Genomic DNA, 25,733 nt, shown 5'->3' on the forward strand with positions numbered 1-25,733 from the left:
CTTAGGGTATTATCAAAATGGCATACTATGTCTGCTGTTTTAAAAATGGGTGATAAGGGCTTCCCTGGTGGCGCAGTGGTTGAGAGTCCACCTGCCGATGCAGGGGACATGGTTCGTGCCCCGGTCTGGGAGGATCCCACATGCCACAGAGCGGCTGGGCCCGCGAGCCATGGCCGCTGAGCCTGCGCGTCCGGAGCCTGTGCTCCGCAATGGGAGAGGCCACAACAGTGAGAGGCCCGCGTACCGCAAAAAAAAAAAAAAAAAAAAAAAGGGTGATAAACCTATGAAAACATATTTAATCTCACTAGCAAGAAGATGCAAATTCAAAAATGATTTAACATGTTGGCTATAATATCTGCAAAAAGCAAAAAGATTTACAAGTCTTAGTATGGGGCAGAGTGTGGGAAATAGTCACTGTCAGACACTGTTGGTGAGATAAGTTGGTGGAAACTTTGTGAGGGGACTTTGGCAATATGTATCAAAATTTAAAATATGCATTACCCTTGACTCAGGGATTTCACTTCTAGGAACTGACGCTTATGAGATAGTGGTATTTTCAAGGATGTTCTTTGAAGTATTGGCTATAATGGTGACATATTGGAAACAACGTAAATACCCATGGAAAGGTGATTGGTTAAGTGGATAGCGGTACATCCATACAGTGGGATCCAATGCAAATGTAAATTTATTAAGTTGGATAGATAGTTAAAACATATTAAATAGTGCAATTACATTGAAAATATGTACCAACAGTTACTGTTTTACTAAAATTCATCTGTTAGAGTGGGAGGAATCCCAGTTCTTTGCCCTTTCTGTTTGTCAAGATTTTAGAATACATTTATTATATTTGGATATAAACAGGAGTATTAAAATACATATGCTGTGTATGGACTTTGCTCCAATTCCAAGTCATGGGATCTCTGTATTACCTCTTCACCCATATAGTGGTTGGTGAGTCCCTTTCTGGTGGTTTCCAGTCCTATTGTTTATTCTCTATTTGTGGCATGTTTGTCTGTTAGACTGTCAGTCCTACTGAGGGAAGAGATGGAATCTTGTCAGCCTTGTGTCTCCCCCAAGACAAAGAACTTTGCAAATAATAGGTGCACACCAGCTAGGTGATGAATGTAATCTGATTCTTGAGTTCATATAAAGTATTCAAAAAAGTTACCTTTGTTTAGTAAGGAACTACATAACAGGAAGTATTCTGCCCCTTTTTCATCTGTAGTCTAGTGCAGTGACAACTGGGTGAGACACTTCAGATCATTTTGGAACAAGATGGGACATAGACGTAATATTTAATTAGGTGACTCTGTTGCCTCTAGAGGAACTCATCCAGACATTATTGTTCGATGCACGTTGTCAAGGGTGGGAGGAGGTAGGCGGTTTTGGACCTGGGTGGGTTGCCCACTCTCCTGCAAGGGAGGACTCACCCCATGACACGGCTCAGTGGGCGTCAGGCCTGTGCTCTGTGACGAAGCTCGGGGCGGCCACGTCCCCCACCTGATGTGTCTGTTACACTAGAGCGGTTGACACACAGAATGGCTGAGTCACAGGCTGAGTCAGCAGGCCAAATTGGAGATGCTCTATCTGTGCCCCAACCAGGATTTGTCAGTGCCTACTGTGCACTTCGTGCAATGCCACGGGCCCGGGGATTAAGAGTTGATTCATGCCTATTGTTTTAATTAACTTCTTTTTTATATTTAGCGTGCTTTTTCCCAATTACATAGGTGACAGATACCAACTGTAAAAAATTTGGAAAATTCAGAAAGGCATTCATATATTATAAGATCAGCCATGTACCCCACTCCCAAAGATAAATATATTAATGTTTTAGAGCCTTTCAGACTTATTTTTTTTAAATAAATATGCCCTTTCCACACACATGAATTTGTATCAGGATAGATGAATACCTAAAATTGGTTAAGAGCATGAGGCAGAGCCTGAGATATTTTAGAACTTATCTTTATCAATGGGGGAACTTATCTTTATCAATGGGGGAATATAAAAATTCTTAGGCATAATATATTAATATCACCCTATGAATATTTCAGGTGAATCAGTGATGTCCAGGACTATGGTGGGAGAAGGGGGAGCCTAGACGTATCTGGATTTAGGGGAGTCTTTATCAAATTTTTATACAAGTAAGAGAAGGTTATAATAAACATCAGAATTGATTTAAAGGAGGAAAAGCCATAAAACTGTAACACATAATGCAAGAAATAATGAGGGTAAGGGATTTGTAAATCGACTGCCTTACAGCTGCCATTGCTACACCAGTGGGCGGGTTCTGTGCGTTGTCTCTCTGACTCTTCTTAAGTATGTAAGCATGCGGTAATTATCCATTACTGTCCTCGTTTCACACAAGGTACAGAGCAGGTGAGTAACTTGCCAAAGTGGCAGAGGCATGAGATTCATTTATGAGTCTGAGATTGAATGATTGATTGGCCTGTTGATTTTATTGCTGATTGGAAGGCCTGCCTGAAAAAAAAAGTCTACTCCCTATGTACCAGTCACTGCCTAGCTCCAAACCCTTTCAAGTTGTCCAAATCAATCCATATTTCAGCAAACAGCCTGCAGGAACTACCTGTTCCTCTGATGGTCTCATCTCCTGAGCCCTAGTGGGCAGCATGAAAAAAAAATGAACCTGTGTTCCCATCCCAAACTCTGGCTGAGATTACAGCTTCAAGAGAGAGTTTCCTTTGCCCGTTGCCACTTGGCGATTTGATGTAAGTTAAAGGGAGCCCCAAACTAAAATCCCACCTACTGGCTGCCTTTTGGTAGACATCTTTCATAAAAGGGAAGAAGGGGGTTTGGTGAAGCCTTAATGTTCAGTTGTTAGGCTACAGAGAAAGGATCATTGAAATCCAGAAATATTTTCAAAACCTGCAGCCATTGGCTTCAGCTCTCTTTCCATTCAAATCGTTTACCAGAGATACCAATGGGGACAAAATCAGATTGACCCTATTCTCTTCTTTACTCACAAAGATCAATATGTACCGAGTCAAACATATATAAAGCATTAACTAGGAGAGAGATGGAGCAGGAGATGCAGCAGGATTTTAGCTACTGAATAAACCCTTGGACTTTGCTTCTCCAGGGCAAGGATGTGGCTTATTCACCTTTGCACCCTCTCAGTACCCAACTGTACTTGGACAACAGGAGGCGTTTGCTCAATGTTTGTTGAATTAAGTTATCAAACTTTCTTTTTCTTTTTTTTTTTGCGGTACGCGGGCCTCTCACTGTTGTGGTCTCTCCCGTTGCGGAGCACAGGCTCCGGACGCACAGGCTCAGTGGCCATGGCTCACGGGCCCAGCCGCTCCGCGGCATGTGGGATCCTCCCGGACCGGGGCACGAACCTGTGTCCCCTGCATCGGCAGGCGGACTCCCAACCACTGCGCCACCAGGGAAGCCCAAGTTATTAAACTTTTTATCCTTTTAGGTGACGCTTCCAGAATAAAAGGGCTATTTTCAAAGTTTTATGCATGAAATATCAACTGCTAGAGTCTGGGCTCTGCAATTTTTGTAAAAAGCCTTAAGAGACACACCTATATAGCCCATGGTAGATGCTCAAGAAACATTTTTGGAATGAAATAATGAAGTGGGATTGGGTATTCTGGAGCGAGTGACTGGATGAGTTACTAAAATTTCAATCAATGTTTTTTCTCTTTGTCTCTGTGATAATACGTTGGAGTATTTTGAGAGAATCCCGCAAGAAACTCTTTTATGTTTGTGCCTAAAATAAGGCAGGGTGGAGGGTGGGAATCCTGCTGGAAAAAATAACAAACAGAGACTAATTGACGCTTTATAGTTTGCATCACTCCATGTAACAAGATTTCTGGAAACCTCAAACCTTGGCCGAGTCTGGAAGCATGTCAGCCTCATACTTACTGAGCCGTACAAAAGCCCGTCGGTGTCCATGGCCAAGTACTGGCCAGTCTCCGTACTCTTTATATACACCTCCCCCACGCTTTCCGCACTGAGCTGCAGCTGAACTGAAATAAAAATAACACGAGCAAAAGTAAATAAACACTAAGCTTTTGCCGATAGGGCCTGGCGGCCAAGACAGTTAGCCACGGAAAATTCTGCTCATTCATCTCACAGAGCCCTCAAGGATGAGCCTCAAATTAATCAAAACATAGAAATACAGTTCCTTTTTCTTTGCCCTCCAAAGAAAGCTGTCCATTGGGAATCATGTTCTCGAGGGAAGGAGAGATGGTGGCGGGCTCGCCCACCCATCTGCCTTGTTCGTTACAACGTGACCCCACGTGCACTTTACAGGGCATGGTCACAGGAGGAAACAGCATTCACTTCCCCGGCTCCATCATCCCAGTGATCTTGGGGGGATCATAGAGTCAGCAACCGGCCAGCCTGAGGGTGTTCAGTTTCAGTTATCAACCTGCTTTGGCAAGGGTACCTTTTTATGGCCCGGGCCTTCCTGGTGTGGGAGCTTCTCGTGGACAGATTGTTATTTTTCAAAATCTGATAGTGTTACTTTCCCAGATAGAAGAGGTTCCCAGGAAGTTAGATTGCTTGGCACATAAGAAACTCAGGTAACTCACCCACAATGAAGTTCAGTCAACCCCCAACCTCTGTGGCAACCCCACTGGGATACAGGCAGAGGGGAAACCCTGGCGTTTGAAAGGGAGAATGAAGCAGCCACCTGGGATGGGAATAGTGCTTCTTACCTGGGGATGATTTTGTTCTAGAGGGGACAGTTAGCCATGTCTGGAGACATTTTTGGTTTTCCCAGCTGGGGTGGGATGGTGCTACTGGCATGTAGTGAGTAGAAGCCAGGGATGGTGCTAAATAAATATCCTACAGCACCCAGGCAAGCCCTTCTCATCAAGGAATTATTCAGCTCAAAAAGTCAATAGTGCCGAGGTTGAGAGACATTGAAGTTGAGGGCGAGGACTGAGATACCCTGAGTTGCCTTCTTTCCATTTATACTGACTGATACTCCCATGGTGCCTTGCTCACTGCTGGATACCTCACTGGAGTCCCACTTGATAATTATTCATTTGTTCATCCTCCCTGGAGTGACTCTGGAGAGAGGTGATTTGATGGTTCCCATTTGGGAATTGAAATGAATTCTGGATTCTTCTGGAAAATTTCTTTGGTCATAGCCATTGTTATGATAAGGAGTGAAATCTAGACTGGGGACCAGTGAGCACCCAGTAGTTCTCTTGGAGTCAGCTGACCCCTCTAAGTGTTGACTTTGTCAAAGTTTGAGGCGCAAGGGGGGCTAGAAGGAATACAGGGTTTCGGTTGGCACCTCTAGACCCCTTGTTTTCACTTAATTTCTTAGAATCAGAAATATATTCCCATGTTTCAGACTTGGAAACATAGAAGAGGAGATGGTGAATGTCTTCTCTCAGACCTTCCAGCCTCCCACTCCCAACTGATGGGGCTACAGGACAGTCAGGATCCTTGCCCTTCCTCTGGGGCACGTTCTCCTGGGGAGACAGAGACAAACAAGTAAACTCCTCTGAGACATTTTTTTTTTTTTTTTTTTTGCGGTACGCGGGCCTCTCACTGCTGTGGCCTCTCCAGTTGCGGAGCACAGGCTCCGGACGCGCAGGCTCAGCGGCCATGGCTCACGGGCCCAGCCACTCCGTGGCATGTGGGATCTTCCCGGACCGGGGCACAAAACCGTGTCCCCTGCATCGGCAGGCGGACTCTCAACCACTACTGCGCCACCAGGGAAGCCCCCTGAGACATATTTTGAATATATCCTTCTAGAGAGATGTTATCCCTCCTGCCTTTTTTTTTTTTTTTTCTCCTAAGCAAATGGTGAAATACCATACAGTTCTACACCTTGTGTTTTTCGCTTAACAACTGACTGGAAATCTTTCCACTTCAGTAGTCACCTTCTTTTTGCCAGTTGAATTGTGTTCCATTATGTGGCTGTACCATAATCATTTCACCACTTCCTTATTAATATGTCTGTATTTTCTCATTTCCCTCTTTTTCCCTTATCTTATGATTCATCCTAAGGGTGATACATAGTTACATCACCCGTATTGAAGATGCAGTTCTCTTTTCCTTGGAAGTCTTATCCACAGAAACTCAGGGCCTCCTCTGGCAAGTGGCGTTTATTTAATTCACAGGAAGGAAAGCGGAAGCCACAATCTCCTTTCCCACCGGTCTTGCTAACTCCGCTTAGCTCTGAGAGGTAGGCATGAGAGCACAGACCAGAGGCCTCCCCTCTCCAGCCTCAGGTCACACCACTTGCTCCCTGAGTCATTGCCCCACCCCGAGCTCCCTCCTGCCTAAGGCTCTTGGCACACGCTCTGCCCTCTGTCTGGTATCTCCTCTCCCCTAATATTCACAAAGATGGTCCTTTTCCTTCTGGCCTCAGCCTAAAACTCCCTCCTCAGAGAGGGCTTCCCCACCCAAGTGACCCTCCACGCTCTGCACAGCAAGTCCTTTCAGCCAGGACCCCTGCCACCCTAGTCCCTGCATCATTGTCTTTCTCGGTCCCTGTTTGTTTCCTTCATGGCATTTTGTACAGTGTGCACTTATTTTTATCGTTTAGGGCTTTACTCATTAATTTCTACCTCCCCAGGGGACTGCACACTTGGGAGAAAGGGCAGGAATCTTAGCTATCCTGTTCCTCCTTCAGTCTCCAGTGCCTCCCATTGTGCCCTGTGCTCCGGGTACAGACAGTATGCATTTGCTGAACGAATGATGTTAGGCTGATCGTTGCAGAGATGATTCTGTTGGCCCATCATCAGTAAGCTGCGCGTTTTGAATTGTTTCCAATAATGCTTTGTGGAGTGAAGTAGGATGGGGCCAAGTTGAGAGTTGTAAGGGTCAAGGCTGGGCTCTGCCACTGACCAGCAGGGTGACCTTGGCTAGGCTGTTTAACCTTCAGGCTACAGTCTCCTTGTTAGTAAAATGGGAGTGGTTTGGATTCAGTCTCTAGAGTTTTTCCAGCTCTAACAGTCTAGGAATCATGTAAATACATTTAATAACAATGCTGTATACAACAGAGTATTATTTGGCCATAAAAAGGAACAAAGTACCGATGCATGCTGCAACATGGCTGAACCTTGAAAACATGCTAAGTGAAGAAGCCACTCACAAAAACATGGCTGACCCTTGAAAACATGCTAAGTGAAGAAGCCACTCGCAAAGGACCACATATCGTATGATTCCATTTAAAAGAAATGTCCAGAGTAGGCAAACCCATAGAGACAGGAAGTAGGTTAGTGGTAGCCAGGGGCTGAGGAGGGGCTTGCAGAGAGAAGGGGAAACTGTGGTTAAGAGGTATAGGGTTTCTTTTGGGGGTGATGAAAGTTGATTATAGAGATGGTTGCACAAATCTCTGAATGTAAAAAAACCACTGAATTGCATACTTTAAATGGGTGAATTGTAAGGTGTGTGAATTTATCTCAATAAGTTTTTTTTAATGCTCTGTATTTTCATTGGACTTCACGGTTTTCAGAGAACTTTCAAATGTATTTTGTATCAATTTCCCATCATAATCCTGTATATTTAAGAGAGACCAAAGGAAGGGAATAATCGTTTACTGATTACCTACTATGTGCCAGGCATCATGCTAGTTTCTATCTTGATATAAAGAGTCAACAAAAGAGTTTGGGCTCCAGAAGCAAACTGCGTGAATTCAGATTTTGGCTTGGCTGTGTATTAGCTGCGTGATGATTGGGCATGGTATTTACCTCTATTTCCTTATCTGTAATGATAGTATCTGCTTCGTGGAATTGTGGGGTTTAATGACCTGACGCCTGGAAGTGTCCAGTACGATTACTGCCATTTTCACTGTGTTTAGGTGACTTCATCACTCTTCATGGCATCCCTGGAGGAAGGTGGCGCTGGCTCTGTCCCACGGGTAAGGAGACTGAAGTTTGGTAAGCGCATGTTTTACCAAACATCATACTTATAATCAGGGGCACAACCATGACCAGAACCCAGGCTCACCTATTTCAGGTATCCTACTTTTTCCTCTCTTTCGTACAATACCTTGAGCTCCAGTTATCAGGGAGATGGGTCCAAATCAAGCCATATTCACTTCCCTCCTCGGTCCCCCTTGTGTTCAAGGTCAGACGTGTACCAGCTGGCAGATGACCATCCAGGATCCCATTTCATAGCCGTAGAATTGAGTGATGTTAGTTGCCTGGGACTTTTTTTTCCACCTACCATCCATATAAGCAGGTATTTAGTCAGACGCATTATAGGTGCAACAAGAGTCCTAAAGGGCAAGTCCTTTTGGGTAATCCAGGAAAATCTTCTTAAACGGACGTTATTTTGTTGAGCAGTTTGGGGTTCACAGCAAAAATAAGGGGCAGGTGTAGAAATTTACCACACGCCTTCTCCCCTGCATTCTCATCATCCCCCACCAGAGTGATACAGTTGTTATAACTGATGAACCTACACTGACACATCATTATCACCAAGGAAGAGGTTTTTTTAAAGCTTTTCATTCTCTAGTCCATTTCTGTCCTATGCCTTAAATAGTGCCCGTTTGTCTCTCTGTGGGGCTAAGTAGGGTTGACTTTGCTGTCTGAGGAGTCCCGTCTTGGCTGTGTAAACGCCCCACGGAGGTAAACATGAAGCAGGGCTGCCTGGCACACGACTCAGTCCTCGGCCCTGAGCCCCAACACCAGGGCTGTGGCACTGTTGAGAGTTCGTCTCAAGAGTTTCCTCTGTAAATATTATTTCTCCAGGATGTCCAAGTTTCATAGCTCATTTTCACTGGATTTCTTTCTGGCTGAGTTTCTTAAGCATATATCCTTCTGCAAGCAGAGCTGGCAGGAAGGAGTAACACCCAGCGCGTTGCTCGTGTAACTGACTAGGTGTCCAACTCCCTAGTGTGACTTCATTCCAGTTTTCCAAACCTACATCCTCCCGCGGCTGCTGCTCGGGGGTGGGAAGGAGAGCGAGTGAGAGAGGGGGGCTCAGAAAGAGAGGGAGGGCCTGGCCAACAGCCTGGGTGGGAGCAGCAGCTCCTCCCTCCTGGAGCAAGCAGGGGGCTCAGGGAAAGCCACCCAGTCACCACGTTTTCATGCACCGGCCATCGTGTGCTGGGCACTGTGCTCAGTGCCGGCAAGGTCCCTGCCTTCAGGGGCTGACACCCAGTTAGGGGTACAGACGACCCAGAGTGATCAAGCAGCACCGTAGCAAAAACCCCACTTGTTTTTGAGCTAAAAGCAAACAAAAGTGCAACTACAACAAAAACTCTCTTTTTTCTCTCTCTCTGTTTTCCCTTTCAAAGAACAGCAGAAAATAATGTGCAGTGAAAGAAAGCAAATTGCAAAAGACTATTTATGGTAAATCCTTGATGAAATTTTTGTAAAAAACATAAAACAATGCGCATAGCTCATGAATAGATAGGGAGTAAAAGATAAAAATGTGCGCTCGATTCAGACCAAATGCATAGCAGTGGCTGCTCTGGGGAGGATGAGCAGGATTGAGGCTGGGGAGGGGAGTGGAAGGAACTTTCCCTTCATCGTAACTCTTCATTTCTTTGAAGACACAGTTCTGAGGTAAGAACAGCCAGGTGATAACAGTGGTTAACTTTGGGTGATGGGGCTGCTGATGTTTTCGTACTTTTGGGGGGTGGGGGGTGGGTAGTTGATGTGTAAAGCCTGGTTCTTGGTTGGTGGGCAGACACTCAGTTTCTTGCTGCTGCTGACCCCTGCCGTGCTCTATGACCCAGTGCAGGCTTGACCTCAGGTACCATGTAGACCTGAACATAGGTATCTGCAAAAGGTGCGTCTTCTTAAGGGCAGACAGGGAACCAGGAAAGCTGGTGAAGGGCCACTAAAGCCACACCTGCTCTGTTCATTTTCTTCTTCCAGCACCTTCCACCAGGTTAGCACCCAGCGCACAGAGCGGGAGCCTCTCTTCCCCCCCATACAGGGAATTTAGGACTTGCTCTCTATGAGCGGGAAGGTCAGTGGCTCTGTAGCATCCCAAGGATGAAGGAGCGAGTACTTTTTGAAAAACGAAACAAATCATTTAGCTCTATGGGAACTCAGTGTTCCCTAGTTCTGAAATGCGGACAGCGACTTTTGACTTAGCAGAAGAAATGGAAAGCAGTTGGTTTTTTTTTTTTCGGTACACGGGCCACTCACTGTTGTGGCCTCTCCTGTTGCGGAGCACAGGCTCCGGACGCGCAGGTTCAGCGGCCGTGGCTCACGGGCCCAGCCGCTCCGCGGCATGTGGGATCTTCCCGGACCGGGGCACGAACCTGCGTCCCCTGCATCGGCAGGCGGACTCTCAACCACTGCGCCACCAGGGAAGCCCAGAAAGCAGTTTTAATAAAGGTACTCCAGTGATAGATACAAGTTTCTTAGAGAAATTCAAATTTATAAAGCACTGCAGGAAGGCTGGAGGCGTTTGCCTGGTGGATTCATAACCATAGTGTCCCCAGTGGAATCCAATCCTGCTCCGTTTCTAGGAATGCATTAGGGTGTGCTGGTTTGGAAAGAGCTGATGTAGCAAAAGTAAATGTCAAATAACTGAAATGTACCAAATCGCCTTTGCAGACCCTGCTCCTGCTTCATCCTTTGGACCCTCATCCTTTGGATGCCTTCATGCGTCTTTACTTAGGGGAACCTACGTGAGGAGGAATCCAGGGCTTTGAGTGGATATGCTGGTCCCCGACTAGATGTTCTTCCTTTTTTTCCTGAGGAAATATAAGCCGGTATCTCCGGCTTTCTCTTCTGCTCCTCAGACCCTTCCATTAGCTATCAATAGTAGTTGATTCACAGTAAGACACATGATCGCTTACTTTCCAAGGATAGAAAGAAAGAACAGGAGTTAGGAGCCTGCCAGTGGCAAGAGACATGAGCCTTGGGCACCATCCTAGTATCTTCCTGTCCTGCCCTAGGAATTTTTAAAGATAAGGTTACAGCTGGTGCATTCAGGAGGATGAACGTCTGCAGGCGGGGGTTCTGCTTCTGCAGCACGTTCCTCCGTGGCCTTTAAAAGAGGCCTGCGTTCCACCTCTGCTCTCCAGAGAGAGGCCAAGAGAGATTACATGCCTGGTTTATTCTGGGTTGGAGACTTCCCGTCCTTTGCCGTGTTTACCCAAAATGAGGTCACCCTCATTCAGAACTCCATGAGGTTGTTTTATGTCAGTGGCATTTATAATTAAAATGTAGCCACAAGCCGGGCGCCGTAAAACATTAGAGAAAGACGGAGAAGAAATAAAATGGAGTTTGTGGAAGAAAAAAGTTCCAGTGGTTTAGAATAGGCACACACACACACACACACACACACACACGAAAAAGACTTTTCTTAGAATGTGTGAAGGTGTCTGCTTCCCCTTTAGGGTCTGAAAAAGGTGCCTGGGAAATTTTGATATAGTCCGTGGACTGTGTGATAGTTAAAAAAAAGTTTATCTGGAAAACCCCCTTCTGTATAAGCAGATAAGGGAGCGGTGGGGAGGAGAGGGAGGGAGGCCTTCGGCATGGCATCCCGCTGGGGAGAGCGTTCCTGCCTGAACACTAGCCCCTCTTTCTGATGCCTGACAGTCTGGCCCGGCTCTGCCCACCATGGTCCTCTGAAAAGCTGTTTTCACTTTTGGCCCAGGCTGATGGGGAGCACAGTGCCTTCACCATTAGGTGCCGAGTGGTAGCAGAACCGGAGTCCGGACTGCCCCCAGAACTAGGGGCGGGAGGGATTCACTGCAGGGAAGGAGCCTGCCCTTTCTAAAGGGCTGCCGAGCAGGGTTCCTGGGACCAGTGAACTCCTCTACTGCCTTTAGGATGTGGTTTGATTTATAAATATTTGATTGGCACACACTTTGCTCAGGAACATTTCCATTTGTGTGGTGAGCGGTGCCGGTAATCCCGCTCTCCGTGCAACCTCCTACGTGCCTGGCGAGGCGAGGGGGTGCGCGCCGCAGGAGGGGCTGCAGGTTTGGGATGCTCGTGAGCATTTTCCTATCCTTCAGTTGCTGTTCCAGTTATGAATCCCGTCCAGGAATAAGTCACGGCCCCCTTAGGCAGAGAGGGAACTCCAGCAGGAAGAGCAGAATCAGGCATGGAGCTCCTCCTTGCTTTGCCCAAGACAGCTTGCCGTGCGGAGAGGTCAGACGGGGCAGGGCTTGTGGGGCTGGCGCCTGGGCATGAGGTACCTACATGCCAGGCCTTCAGAGCTCCAAGCCTGGACAGTCTCGGAGACGCTGAGATGGAGGGAGCTAGTGTAGCATTTGGCTTAACTCAACAGACTCCCAGGATCATATGGTTGGGTAAGGAAGGCCGAGCAAGCTTCAGGATGGTGATGATAAATACCATGTTCCAAGCGCTTATCATGGGCCTGGCAGGGTGTTAAACAAACACTTTCACAAACTACCATAGTTAGAATTGCTACTTTTCTATGAGGGTGGGTACTGTTGCCATCCTTGTTTTTAGAATGAGGAAACTGAGGCACGTGGAGGAAAAGTAGCTTCCCCGAGGTGACAGGAAACCAGTAAACAGCAGTGATGGGCCCTGCACCTACACCCACCTGACCCACACAGTGGACTCTGTGAATTCAGCAGGTTTATTTGATCAGTGTGCGGGATGCACGGCTGTGCTGTTGGTGTCGGGGGTGGTAGTGGGCTATGGAGAGAGTCCTGGAAGATGCAGCTGTGGGTCGGTGCCAGGTTTCCCAGTTGCTGGCTGGTGCCAGGCCCTGTGTTCACAGGGTTAGTTCACAGGGCAGTTAGTTTTGAATGATAATTAATAACCTCACAGGATCGTGGCTAAGAGGAAATGAAAGAGTCTAGTGCAGTGCTTGGCATATATCAGGTGCTCGATAGATATTTATGGAATATATTGTTGAATTTGAATTTACCTGCCACCAACACAGTTCATTAACTCATCAGATTAATATTTCTTGAGCATGATCCCAGCTGCCGGGCAATGTGCTAGACACACAACTTGCAGTGTTGAGCTGTAAGAGACAAAGTCCCCGTCCTCAGGGAGCCCAGTGAGGGAGAGAACCATTAAATAATCGCACAAGTAAATGTGAAGTGATAACCCCAAGGAGGGCTGCCTGGTCCACGAGGCGCTCCTCAAACGCCCTGTGTCTGAGATGGATCAGGTCCTCTTTCCCTGTCCCTGTTCCTCCTCCAGGAGCCTCCCTCTCCTGGTGACACGACCATTTACTAGCCTCCCCAAGTCAAGCCCTAGGAGTCAGCATGAAACTTCTCACACCCTGCCCCCAATGCCCCTTCTCACAGTCTGCAGCTCTCCTCTGTCATCCTGCCTGGCCTTCCTGGTATGGCAAAGTAACAAACGTCCACAGTCTGCATTGCTAATTTCCTACAGCAGTGATTTGAGCCATCGTAAAGGGGATGAACCAAAAACATCTTCTCTGCAGGCCAGAAATTCCCACCAGTGGAGACCTTTGACTCAGGTCTACATTACAGCAGCCCATACACAGTCATCCATCGTAGTTTATACCACTCCAAGCAAGGCCTTGTGTTAGGTTCTAGGAAACTGATTCTCTTGGAGGTAGGAAGAGGACACATTTTTGAAAACTTCCCTATCTTGCCCAGGGCAGATCAGCTGGCTGGGGACAAAGAAAAGCTGTGGGTAGGACCTTCAAGATGATGGAGGAGTAAGATGTGGAGATCACCTTCCTCCCCACAAATACATCAAAAACACAACTACATGTGGAACAACTCCTACAGAACACCTACTGAACGCTGGCAGAAGACCTCAGACTCGTAAAAGAAGAAGTAAAACTGGGACTTCCCCTGGTGGTGCAGTGGTTAAGAATCCGCCTGTCAATGCGGGGGACACGGGTTCGATCCCTGGTCAGGGAACATCCCATATGCCGTGGAGCAACTAAGCCCGTGTGCCACAGCTACTGAGCCTGCGCTCTAGATCCCGTGTGCCACAACTACTGAAGCCTACACGCCTAGAGCCCATGCTTCACAACAACAGAAGCCACCACATTGAGAAGCCCGGGCACCGCAATGAAGAGTAGCCCCTGCTTGCTGCAACTAGAGAAAGCCAACAGGCAGCAACGAAGACCCAAGGTAGCCAAAAAAAAAAAAAGTAAAACTGTCACTGTTTGCAGGTGACATGATACTATACATAGAGAATCCTAAATATATCAACAGAAAACTACTAAAGCTAGTCAATGAATTTGGTAAAGTTGCAGGATACGAAATTAATGCACAGAAATCTGTTGCATTCCTATACACTAACGATGAAAAGTCTGAAAGAGAAATTAAGGAAACACTCCCATTTACCCTTGCAACAAAAAGAGTGAAATACCTAGGAGTAGACCTACGTAAGGAGACCAAAGACCTGTATGCAGAAAACTATAGGACACTGATGAAAGAAATTAAAGATGATACAGACAGATGGAGAGATATACCATGTTCTTGAATTGGAAGAATCAACATTGTGAAAATGACTATACTACCCAAAGCAATCCACAGATTCACTGCATTCCCTATCAAACTACCAGTGGCATTTTTCACAGAACTAAAACAAAAAATTGCACAATCTGTATGGAAACACAAAAGATCGCGAATAGCCAAAGCAATCTTGGGAAAGAAAAACGGAGCTGAAGGAGTCAGGCTCCCGGACTTCAAACTATACTACAAACCTACAGTAATCAAGACAGTATGGTACTGGCACAAAAACAGAAATATAGATCAATGGAACAAGATAGAAAGCCCAGAGATAAACCCATGCACATATGGTCACCTTATCTTTGATAAAGAAGGCAAAAGTGTACAAATGGAGAAAAGACAGCCTCTTCAGTAAGTGGTACTGGGAAAACTGGACAGCTACATGGAAAAGAGGGAAATTAGAGTACTCCCTAACACCATACACAAAAATAAACTCAAAATGGATTAAAGACCTAAATATAAGGCCAGACACTATCAAACTCTTAGAGGAAAACATAGGAAGAACTCTCTATGACATAAATCACAGCAAGATCCTTTCTGACCCACCTCCTAGAGAAATGGAAATAAAAACAAAAATAAACAAATGGGACCTAATGAAACTTAAAAGCTTTTGCACAGCAAAGGAAACCATAAGCAAGATGAAAAAGACAACCCTCAGAATGGGAGAAAATATTTGCAAATGAAGCAACTGACAAAGGATTAATCTCCAAAATATACAAGCAGCTCATGCAGCTCAATATCAAAAAAACAAACAACCCAATCCAAAAATGGGCAGAAGACCTAAATAGACATTTCTCCAAAGAAGATATACAGATTGCCAACGAACACATGAAAGGATGCTCAACATCACTAATCATTAAAGAAATACAAATCAAAACTACAATGAGGTATCACCTCACACCGGTCAGAATGGCCATCATCAAAACATCTACAAACAATAAATGCTGGAGAGGGTGTGGAGAAAAGGGAACCCTCTTGCACTGTTGGTGGGAATGTAAATTGATACAGCCACTATGGAGAACAGTATGGAGGTTCCTTAAAAAACTACAAATAGAACTACCATATGACCCAGCAATCCCACTACTGGGCATATACCCTAAGAAAACCATAGTTCAAAAAGAGTCATGTACCACAATGTTCATTACAGCTCTATTTACAATAGCCACGACATGGAAGCAACCTAAGTGTCCATCGACAGATGAATGGATAAAGAAGATGTGGCACATATATACAATGGAATATTACTCAGCCCTAAAAAGAAATGAAACTGAGTTATTTGTAGTGAGGTGAATGGACCTAGAGTCTGTCATACAGAGTGAAGTAAGTCAGGAAGAGAAAAACAAATACTGTATGCTAACACATATATATGGAATCTAAAAAAAAAAGTGATTCTGAAAACCTAGGGGCAGGACAGGAATAAAGACGCAGACATAGAGAGTGGGCTTGAGGACACGGGGAGGGGGAAGCTGGGACAAAGTGAGAGAGTGGCATGGACATACACACACTACCAAATGTAAAATATGTAGCTAGTGGGAAGCAGCCGCATGGCACAGGGAGATCAGCTCGGTGCTTTGTGACCACCTAGAGGGGTGGGATAGGGAGGGTGGGAGGAGATGTGGGATGTATGTATATGTATAGCTGATTCACCTTGTTATAAAGCAGAAACTAACACACCATTGTAAAGCAGTTATACACCAATAAAGATGTTTAAAAAAATTAAAAAAAGGAAAACCTGTGAAAGTAGGTTTTTTGTGTTTTTGCCTTGTAGGGCTGGAAGGCGTACAGTTCTACCTTGCATAATTTATGTAGATTTACCTAAATATTTGATTGGCTTTTAGAAATATTCTTCCTGAAGGAAGTCTTAGAGTGTGGCTCTCTACTTGTCACCATGGCCTCCAGTCATGCTCAAACTAATGATCAAAGAATAGACATCGCCAGGCTGTGCCAACCACTCAGGGATCATCCACTCCATGCCTGCCCAGGTTGATTCTGTTTCTGAAGAAACTTGAAATTCAGAAGGCTTGTGGCAGTACCATCACTGGGCAGAAGAGGGCAACAGAACCACATTTACAGGGCGCATCCATGGTAGGAAGGGAGTCCTCTCGGCTGCAGGATCTCATATAAGAGTTTTCAGCTTTGTCAGGTACACAAGGCAGTGCTGCTCTTCCCGTTGCACAGGTGAGGAAACTGAGCCTCAGTATTTTCCCCCAAGATGAGATAGCTGGGAACACTGGAGACTTTTACATTGCTAGACAAGAGAGAATGATTGGAAGGGTCTTGGGGATGGGGGATGGGAAGCTGCTTTGGCAGAGCACTTTATGCAAAATGGAGAGAATGGTAATTGTCTAGTGCTGCTTCAGTTAGAAAGTGGAAGCATAGGAAGATGAACTCAAGGTTTCTGTCTCTAAATCTAGGGTCCCTGACTCTGCAGGGGCTATGTGGATTATCCAGTTCTCCTGGCATTGACAGGTACGGGCATGTACTTCTGCTCACTCACCCGACTTTGATTTCTGTCCTCCTTGGCCCTTGTTCTTAGTTCTACACTAAGTAAATGGGCCAACGCAACGACTCTGAATGTTGCCAGAGAGGCCTTGAATCAAAACCTGAATCTAGGCCCTTGGCCTTCCTGGAGGGCCGTGTTATTGAAGAGAAGAGATTAGGCAAGGTCCTTAAGTGTTGTACTGTATCTCCATGTGCCGCGTTGAATACATGGAAGTCTTGGTGGTGGTGATGGTGGTGACAGTGGTGGCAAGAATAGCCACATGTGCTGAGTTGTGGCTCTGGGTCAGGGGACTGTGTCAAGAACTTTCACTGCGTTATCTCACGGAACCCTCCCAAGGAGCCTGTGAGGCAAGTAATATCATTCTTATTTTACACGTGAGAAAAGTGAGGCCAGAACGGTTAAGTAACTAGCCCAAGTTCACTTGGAAAGTAATTAATCCAGCATCACTTGTGTGCAGACCTCCTCACACACACTCCTACGCTACTGTGTGCTGCCCTCCAGGGCTCCTGACATCTGAGGTCAGGCAGCTGAATTCGCAGCACTATGCAGAAGTTGTCCCAAAGTTCCATACCCAGAGTGCAGTCTGTAATGTTAACAGTGAAGTCATCTACCATTTGTACAGAAGTTCCAGTACTTGGAATTGTAATTGTAGCTTCTTGTTACCTCAGAATTTAAGGTTTCCCAGAAGAGACAGCTTAATGCCGTGGAACACATCACCAAGGTTGTTTTTTCTCCTGGGACTCTAAGGACCAGAGAGCATCCCCGTTGGTTCGGAAAGCTAAGACTTATTAGAAATGTTTAAAACCTTTGAGAAATTACAACTTGTTCCCTTTGTGTTGTACGAGGCAGATCACATGAATTGTGTAGCTTGTCTGACACAACACAACAGACTGCAGTCTGAGTCCATTTATTTGCAGTAAACATTGCGTCTTCTGTAGGTGTTTGACCTACTCAGCAGTCTTTTTTTTTTTGCTTCACTCTGGTACCTGTTTTGCATCGGGTATAAGGCATTCAACAGGCCCACCTGAAGACAAGCCATCTAAACCAAGCTAAAAAAATCTAACCCTGCAGAGTCCAGCTCCAACCTCAGTCTTCCCGCTTCTCATCTCAAGGGTCTGCTTGGTGGGCGGGAAGGACAGGACAGTGCCGCCTGGTTTGGTAAGCGCTGGCTTCCATCCCCACCACCTGTGCATCTGAGGATGGAGAGTGAGCGCCACTGGGGTGACCGTTAGTGCTTAGTGCCTGCAACCTTTGGTGCATATCCTGTGAATAAGAAAGACTACCTGATATATAAACCATCACATCAAAGCCAGTGTTCTGCATTTCATTTTAAAGCCATCCCGCAGCAACTTTGATTTCCACCCGTGCTATTCTGTGTCTCCTGATTTCATCCACACGTTCCTTCTCTTGGTGCGTGACACGTCTGACCCTACAGACCCTCCTATCAGGGACCAGATCTGACTTATGGCTCCTCTCCAACATCTAATGCCTTGGTGGTGCTCAGGGAATCCCTGAGCACATCACAGTAGGACCCAGACACCTAACATCAAACATACACACCACCGCCGCCGGAAGTGCTAAAGCACAGCGAAGAGATTTTGTTTCTTAGATAGTCGAGGAGATTCTTTTCTCCAAGGTCATACCTCCATTTATCAACACCATCTGGGAGCTGGGCTGGCAGGAAAGCCCGGAAGAGATAGTCAGCCTTTGGCTGGAATCGCTCTTGCCCTTTGGTTTCTATAAGGTCTGGAGAATGACTTCACTCCTCCCGGTTACCCCAAACACATCTGCACGATATGCAGGTGTGAGAGCAAGCACAATTTATGATGTGTAAGACTACGATTATGAACTAGGATTTCACAAATCAAGCCCAGTAGGAAGATAACCTGGAGAGTCAGTTAACTTGAAATTGAGCCCATGTCTTTGGGGGGGGGTTTGCCAACCCTGCCCCATGTGGCCTTTCCTGTCATGGAGCGAGCAGGGCCCTGGGGACCAGACCTCTCGCTAGTTACAGAAATCTGGAACAACTGAACATTGGTAGCCAGTCTGATCTCACAGCAGTTGTGTTAGGTCAACAGAGAGTCCTCTTAAACTCTTGAAATAGGACCTCTTTAGGCAGGCTGTACCCTTCACAACTGCCCCTTTTCCACACCTAGACCCTTTACACCTTGTTCCCCCTGCCTCTGAGGGTGTCATGCCTGAATAGAGCCTTGGGGAAGAGGGTACAGCCCTTCTTTAGCTATCCTCCCTTCTTCCGTCCTTGACTAAGGAAGGCACCAGAAAGGTGAGATGGGTGCTTACTGTGCTGGTCACTCCTGTCCCTTGTCCCATCCACTGTGCCATCTGGAAGGATCCTCAGGAAGTGGCCCCCGTTGCTACAGTAGAGGAGTTTGGGCTTCTTGTAATTCCCTGGAGGCAGATTAAACTTCTCGGTCAGGGCTGTGAAGGTTGTGATTTCCCCTTCAGCCATGGCTGAGCAGCTCCTGGTTATGGCGCTTTCAAGGCTGTAAGAAATTAAACAACCCTGTAGAATGTTCTTCCAGCGAAGGTGCAGCGTGCACTTTCAAGAAGGGAAGGAGAGCCTCAGGGCACAGGCTCCTGGGCGGGTGGTAACCACAGACTGCCCAGGTGCTGTCCACAGTAAACAGGCCTGTGCTGTGGCCAGTGGTTAAGGAAGGATGGTCCCTGGTAGGGGAGGGATTTTCAGGCATGTCGCACTTCCCAATTGGACACAGCTCTGGACCAGGCTGTGTGTTTTTTAGAACATCAAATTTGATCATTTGGCGGAGAGGAAAAAAAATAATGTTTTGGTTCCTCCTTCTGATCCACACACATCCTCAAATTAAACGCCGAAGTTGCACTAAAATAACACTCAGGGTCTGGCTGAAACCCACAAATGCCGAGAGGCCAGCACTGAGGTTGTGCCCTCCACCCTCCCACTGTTTTGGCCAGGTGCTGAGGCCCTTGTATGGAGATAGCCCCGGGAGCTTGGGCATGGGAGACCCATGGGGAAGGCGGGGGCGGGGTAGGTGGCGGTGAGGGGCATTTCCGAGGCAGCCAACAGTTAATTTGTAAAGGACAGTTCTGGGTTTACTGGTGGGAACGGAACCAGAGCTGCAGAAGAAGGCACGTGGAGGTGTTGTGGTTTTTTGTTTTTTTTTTGCGGTACGCGGGCCTCTCACTGCTGTGGCCTCTCCCATTGCGGAGCACAGGCTCTGGACGCGCAGGCTCAGCGGCCATGGCTCACGGGCCCAGCCGCTCCGTGGCATGTGGGATCCTCCCAGACCGGGGCACGAACCCGCGTCCCCTGCATCGGCAGGAGAACCCTCAACCACTGCGCCACCAGGGAAGCCCCCATTAGTGCGGTTTTTAGAGGGCAGTCACTGCCAAAGGACAGTTTATGAGGCGGAGCATTTTGAAGGTTCTGCTAGCAATTGTCTGGGTCCACAGCTTCCTGTATATCGTCAGATCACACAGGGAAGACGGTAGTCTGTTCCTAGGACTAAGGCCATCTTCCTCCTAATTATTTTCTAATGAGACATAACTTACTGTTGACACAGAAACCACCATACTGCCTATTATAATCCTCTAATGTTGTATATACCCACTATATACAAATTTATATTTTTAGTGTGAAAATGCATCCGTGACACCGCTGAGGACTAAAAAGCAAAGCCAATAAACTTCAGTATTTTTTAAAATATCTACTTACCCCACCGTTTAGGAGAATGAATTGGTGCTGACTACAAGGACTGTACAAGAAAGGGGCGAAGAGGAGACTGGGAAACCAACATGAGAACTTCATCTTACAAGAGCGAGTAGGTGCTAATTGTACACGTTGATTATCAAGTGGCCTTATTGTAATAGTGATCATCGTCATCATTAACCTATTGTGGGCTGCAAGTTAACTCCTGTCCTCCTGACCATAATTCTTTGAGGCAGATGCTAATGTTATCCTCATGTTTTTATAAAGTGAAACCAAAGCTTACAGCTGCTCAGTGGCCTGTCTGAGGTCAACAGCTAGTAAGTGAGCCTCAAAAGGGGTCTGTTGAAAGAAAGCCCGAACTTGCCTTTAATCGCCATGACAAGGTGAAGTGACTTTACTGGTACCGCAGTAGTGTTATTAGAAGTGGGGATTTTACCCATTGCCTGGCACATACATCTGCCCCCACGACCTGATCATTCATTAAGTTACTCATGTGTGACCCAGGTATTGGCTGTCACAACCCACAGCCTCTGCTTTTGCCCCCATGCATCTCTTCATTTCCCAGAGAACCCAAGTCACCAGGTGTTAGGAGCCCTGTGAACTTGACGGAAGGCCAGCCAGCCTCCTGCATTTCTCACACTCCCATCCGCACATCCTTGGAGCGGCCTCACGGAGCTGCTTGCATAGAAGGTAATTCCATCAGAAATCAAGGGAGCAATTTGGGTGATTTGTCCCGGTGACTTTGGAATTAGGGTTCATGTTGGGAGCCTCCATGTGTTTCCTCTGCTCTAGGCATTTTAATGTGTCTAGTACATCCCTCCCAGTCTACAGCCAGAAGGGCTGTGGTTTAAAGTCCCTCCAAGGACCCCCAGAGAGAGTTTTGCATACACCATATAAACTATCTTTAAAGTCAGACCACTCCAAATACCCCCTTCACATATGGTGAAACTCTGTCCGGCCCTTTTCACATAGTCCAATAACAGATGGAAAATTAATTTCATATACATCAGTTTCATAGGGCAGACTGCAGAGTTCACCTTGCACAGCACTTTGCATTTCCTTCCAAAACCCTCACTCTCTCTTCCAAAACCCTCTCTTTATCCACAAGCCTCTGAGCCTCTGTGCCCACCTGTCTCTCTCACTCTCTCTCATTGCCTCTGTACTCAGTCCTTTTCCGTCCCAGCCTTTCAATCTTCCTGTCCCTCCGCTTCCTCCTCCGCTCCATTCTGGATCCCCTCAATGTAAAGCAGTTTAGTGCTTCCAAACATAGGCATCTTCACCCATCACCTCTCATTAGCATACAACGATGATCCTTCTTCCTTAAATTACAGCTAAGAGATAATCCATATTTTTTGTTCCATCAGTTTTTTTTGTTTTGTTTTCAAGCACTTACTGAGTACTTAATTTGGTATAGGAGAAAATAATCATATAGTGGTGGTGGCCGTTTCACTGTACAAAGAGCCATTTGTGTTGTCCATCTTAGATGGGCAGGATTTTCTTTCTTGCCGTCCCTGGATTTTCTCAAATGGAGGTCCCCATTAGCCCTGGTTGTGCAGCAATTGCGTGGTGAGGACAGCCTCCCTTCTAGATCCAGCACCCGTGGGGAGTCTCCATTAAGTTGGTTTCTACGTGTTGCGTATGGATTTGGCTCTACCCATTTACATTCTTTCTTCCATCCCACTGGGATGCAGGGAACAGATGCACCAAAAGACTGGCCGAGGTTGGAGGCATCAGTTCTGGCCAAGAATTATACTGATGCTCACATTCATGTGTGTGTAAACCATGAAGCTAAAGGCCTTCTGTCAGAGGCCGGCGGGCATCCCCTCCCCCTTGATTGCATTGCAGCCTGGGGTTATACAAGCCCATGCCTCTGATCTCTGCCTGCTCCCCCCAGTAAGAGGGACAGTGATGGTGTGGCTGCACTGACTTCAGATTTCTCCCGTCGCCCTTAAGTTCAGATCCATACCTGAAACCTGAAGGTGACTTGCTGATGCCTGAAAATAAGCCTTGTGTCAATGTGAATTCGATAGACTGTATCAGTGGGATTATGAATCGGCCAAAACATACAAAAAAATGAAATCTCTTTTTGTTGGTGAAGGGAACTGCAGAGGCACAAAATTCCCCTCCCCCCGTTTCGCTTTATTTACACTTTACCTATATTTTTAGCAGTGGTTGGTCCAGAGTTCCTCGCCAATCTAGTATTGTTAGACGATAGGAATGAAGGAAGTATATGACGCGATAAAACCATTAGGCAGCAGCCTTACCAGGCCCTTGGGGATTTTCACAAATTGCTCTAACAAATGAATCCATTAACTGTGTGAAATCAGGCATTGAGCATAATGTATAAGCCCTGCTTGTGGTTAGTATTATCTTTTTGTTGGCTGTCAGGGGAAGGGGTTATCTGTGTGTGTGTTGGGAGATGGAAAAGACGAAGCCCAATGGACTCCATGTCATCGTGGTGTGCTAAACCCAGCCCTCTGGGATTTGGGGCCCTGGGGAGATTTTTCTGGACTTACCAGTGACACTAAAGTGAGGGGAACACCAAGCCTATTGGAACGTCCATGCTAAGCCTGATATATTTTGTTAGCTGTAGCCTCTGGAAGAGATCCTGAGCTCTGACACATGGACAGGATGTTAAGTGTACGCGCTCACGCAGGAATACAAGAGTCACTTTTCAGTGTGGGAGAGTGAGCAACACTGTACAGCCCCAGCTGCACACAGATTGGCCCTGGGAGCCTGGGCAAGTCATTTGTTCCTTCCGAGATGTTTCCTCTAATCACCCCCACCCTGCCTACCTCAGAGTTGTCTGAAGGGTTAACTGGGCACAGTATTCATAACACTACTTGGAAAGTTTACAACTGTGACCTGACCTCTAGGAGATACAAGTAAGTGGTTTTGTTGAACTAGTTGAATCCTGATGTGCTCTAGGTCAGCTGCGATTGAATGCTTAATTTAAAATAATTTTTTCAGTTGGTATGGAAATAGAGTTTTTCCTTCCCTCTCATATGTGGCAGAAATTAGCTAAGCCCCTCCTCCCTCGTCATTTAAGCCACAAACATAGTAGAGAAGATGGAGGAGGCAAAGGTAAGCCATCATTATGTAAGAGAGAATCCAGGTCACTGTTTCAGACTCAGTTCTCAGCTTATCGACAGTTATCGAAGGAATGTTTGTGAAGCTTGCTGTTTCTAGGACACGTTAGTGTTCAGTTTGGCCCTGGTGACTAGGTCAGAAGGGAAGACGTGGTTCTAAGAATCAAAGGAAGGCAAACAGTGATGTTTATTTTTTTAATTTTGTTTTTAACTCCTGTCACTGCTTAAGCAATGCAGAATACCCATGAAGGAGGATATTTTGCAAAGTATATTAAGCCACTGAAGGTAGATGTGTAGGCATCCGTTAAGGTGATAATTGGGTATGTGTCCTCAAACCCAGCATATGTAAAACAGATCTCACCTTTGGTCTCAAATGTGCCCTAAGTCTTTGATCCTGTGTCTTTGAATGGAATCACCCAAAAGCCTTAACTCTGCCTTAGAGATATTAATTAACCTTAGAATTTGATAAGTCAAGTATGCATGTTTAAAGGTTAAGGGTAACTACTAAAAGAAAAGAAATAAAATGCATTCATTCCAGTCAGCAACTGGTAGGGATAAGGGAAAAGAGGTGAAATAAATAAAATTGTACTTATCCAAAGGAATCTAGAAAAAAGAGAAAAATAATAGAAATGTTTTTAAAAATTGCTCAAAATTATGTGGCAGAAATAAATTCAAATACATTTATAATCACAATAAATGTAAATGGGCTAAATTTACTAGCTACTGGATTTTTAAAAAATCCATCTACACTCTGACTACAAGAGACACATTTAAAACATGACACAGAAAGGTTAAAAGCAAAAGAATGAAAAACAGACACACACACACACACAAAGCTAGACACCAGATGTTAACAAAAAACTAAAAGTTGGTATGGCAATATTAATATCATATAAAGTAGGTCTAAGACAAAAAGAATGATCAGGAATAAAAGGGATCAATGCATAATGGAGAGTGGATCAGTTCAACAGAAAGATATAAAAATTCTAAACGTGTATACTTAATGACATAGTCTCAAAATATAAAAAGTGAAAATTGACAAATACGTAAGGAGAAGTTGTTGACCAATTCACAATGACGGTGGGGGATTTTAACACATTTCTGTCATAAATGATGGAGCAAACAGACAAGAAAATATTAAGGATGTGGAAGATCGAAATACACAATTAACATGTTTAATGGAATGAACCATGTAAGAGAACCCTGCACTCCACAATTAGTCAACACCGTTCTTCCCAAGGACACATGGAGCATTTACAGAAATTGACCATGCACAAGGTCATAAGGCAAGACTCAGCACAAATAGAAATCATTTTGTTGAGACTATTCTTTGATTAGAGTAGAAATCACTCCCACCCATCTCACTGGTGACAAAGCCCTTTCATCTGTCCCTCTTTAATGTCTCCTAGCATCACCCTCCCTACTCCATTCTCACTGTGCTGCCTGAGTGCAGGTGCAACACCTTCTCTCACCTGGGCTGCTGAGGCAGGCGGCAGCGGCCTCTCTTCTCCAGCACTGCTCTCTTCCAGTCCACTTTCCACCCTGCTGCCAGGGACTCTTCTAACATGTGAAAATGAGTATCCCTCTCCTGCTGAAGATCTTTGACTGTGTCAGTGGGTTCCCTGCTGCCGTCAGGATAAAACCCAGACCCCACCATGACCTGTAAGGCTTTCCTCATCTGGTCTCCACCTAACCTTGTTGCCTTTTCTCTTATTGGCCTGCTCTTCTTGGAGTCCTCCCATACCCTCACACTCACCCAGCCACGTTCTCTGTCTCCCCCTTCCTCCACCCTTCCACCGTTGCCTTTCTAAGTCATACTCATCCTTCAGAAATTCGTCTCAGATATTTCTTCCTCCAGGAAGCCTGCTTGGACACATCCCCAGCCCTGACATCCCTACTCTTCCTCCATTCCACACACACCAGTTCAGATTAGTTGATTCCCTAATGCTCCCATAGCAGCATTCCATTTACTCTGTCACAGCACTGGGTGTAATGGCTGTGCATATTCCCTGCTTAAAGCCTTCATTGTTTTCCCGTTGCTCTGGGATAAAG

At 46.0% G+C, this 25,733-nt stretch overlaps 1 protein-coding gene across 6 annotated transcripts in view; it reads right to left on the reverse strand.

Annotated features, from left to right (window-relative positions):
- FGF1 (fibroblast growth factor 1) overlaps positions 1–25,733 on the reverse strand; it is a 97,136-nt gene that overhangs the window by 7,192 nt on the left and 64,211 nt on the right. For 5 of the 6 annotated variants that reach the window (XM_089909432.1, XM_022589995.3, XM_089909433.1 and 2 more), the window contains 2 exons: positions 19,188–19,390; positions 576–3,992 (listed from right to left, as the gene is read on the reverse strand). In XM_089909432.1, coding sequence (XP_089765558.1) covers positions 3,568–3,992; positions 19,188–19,390 — 628 coding nt within the window. In that variant the 3' untranslated portion in view covers positions 576–3,567. Of the gene's footprint in view, positions 1–575; positions 3,993–19,187; positions 19,391–25,733 lie in introns of those variants that run through there. The other variant, XM_022589994.3, reaches the window with a different exon arrangement.

Source organism: Delphinapterus leucas, chromosome 3, assembly GCF_059928025.1.
Source record: "Delphinapterus leucas isolate spDelLeu-1000000601 "Yukka" chromosome 3, BTC_Dleu_Yukka2, whole genome shotgun sequence".
Taxonomy (NCBI): Eukaryota; Metazoa; Chordata; class Mammalia; order Artiodactyla; family Monodontidae; genus Delphinapterus; species Delphinapterus leucas.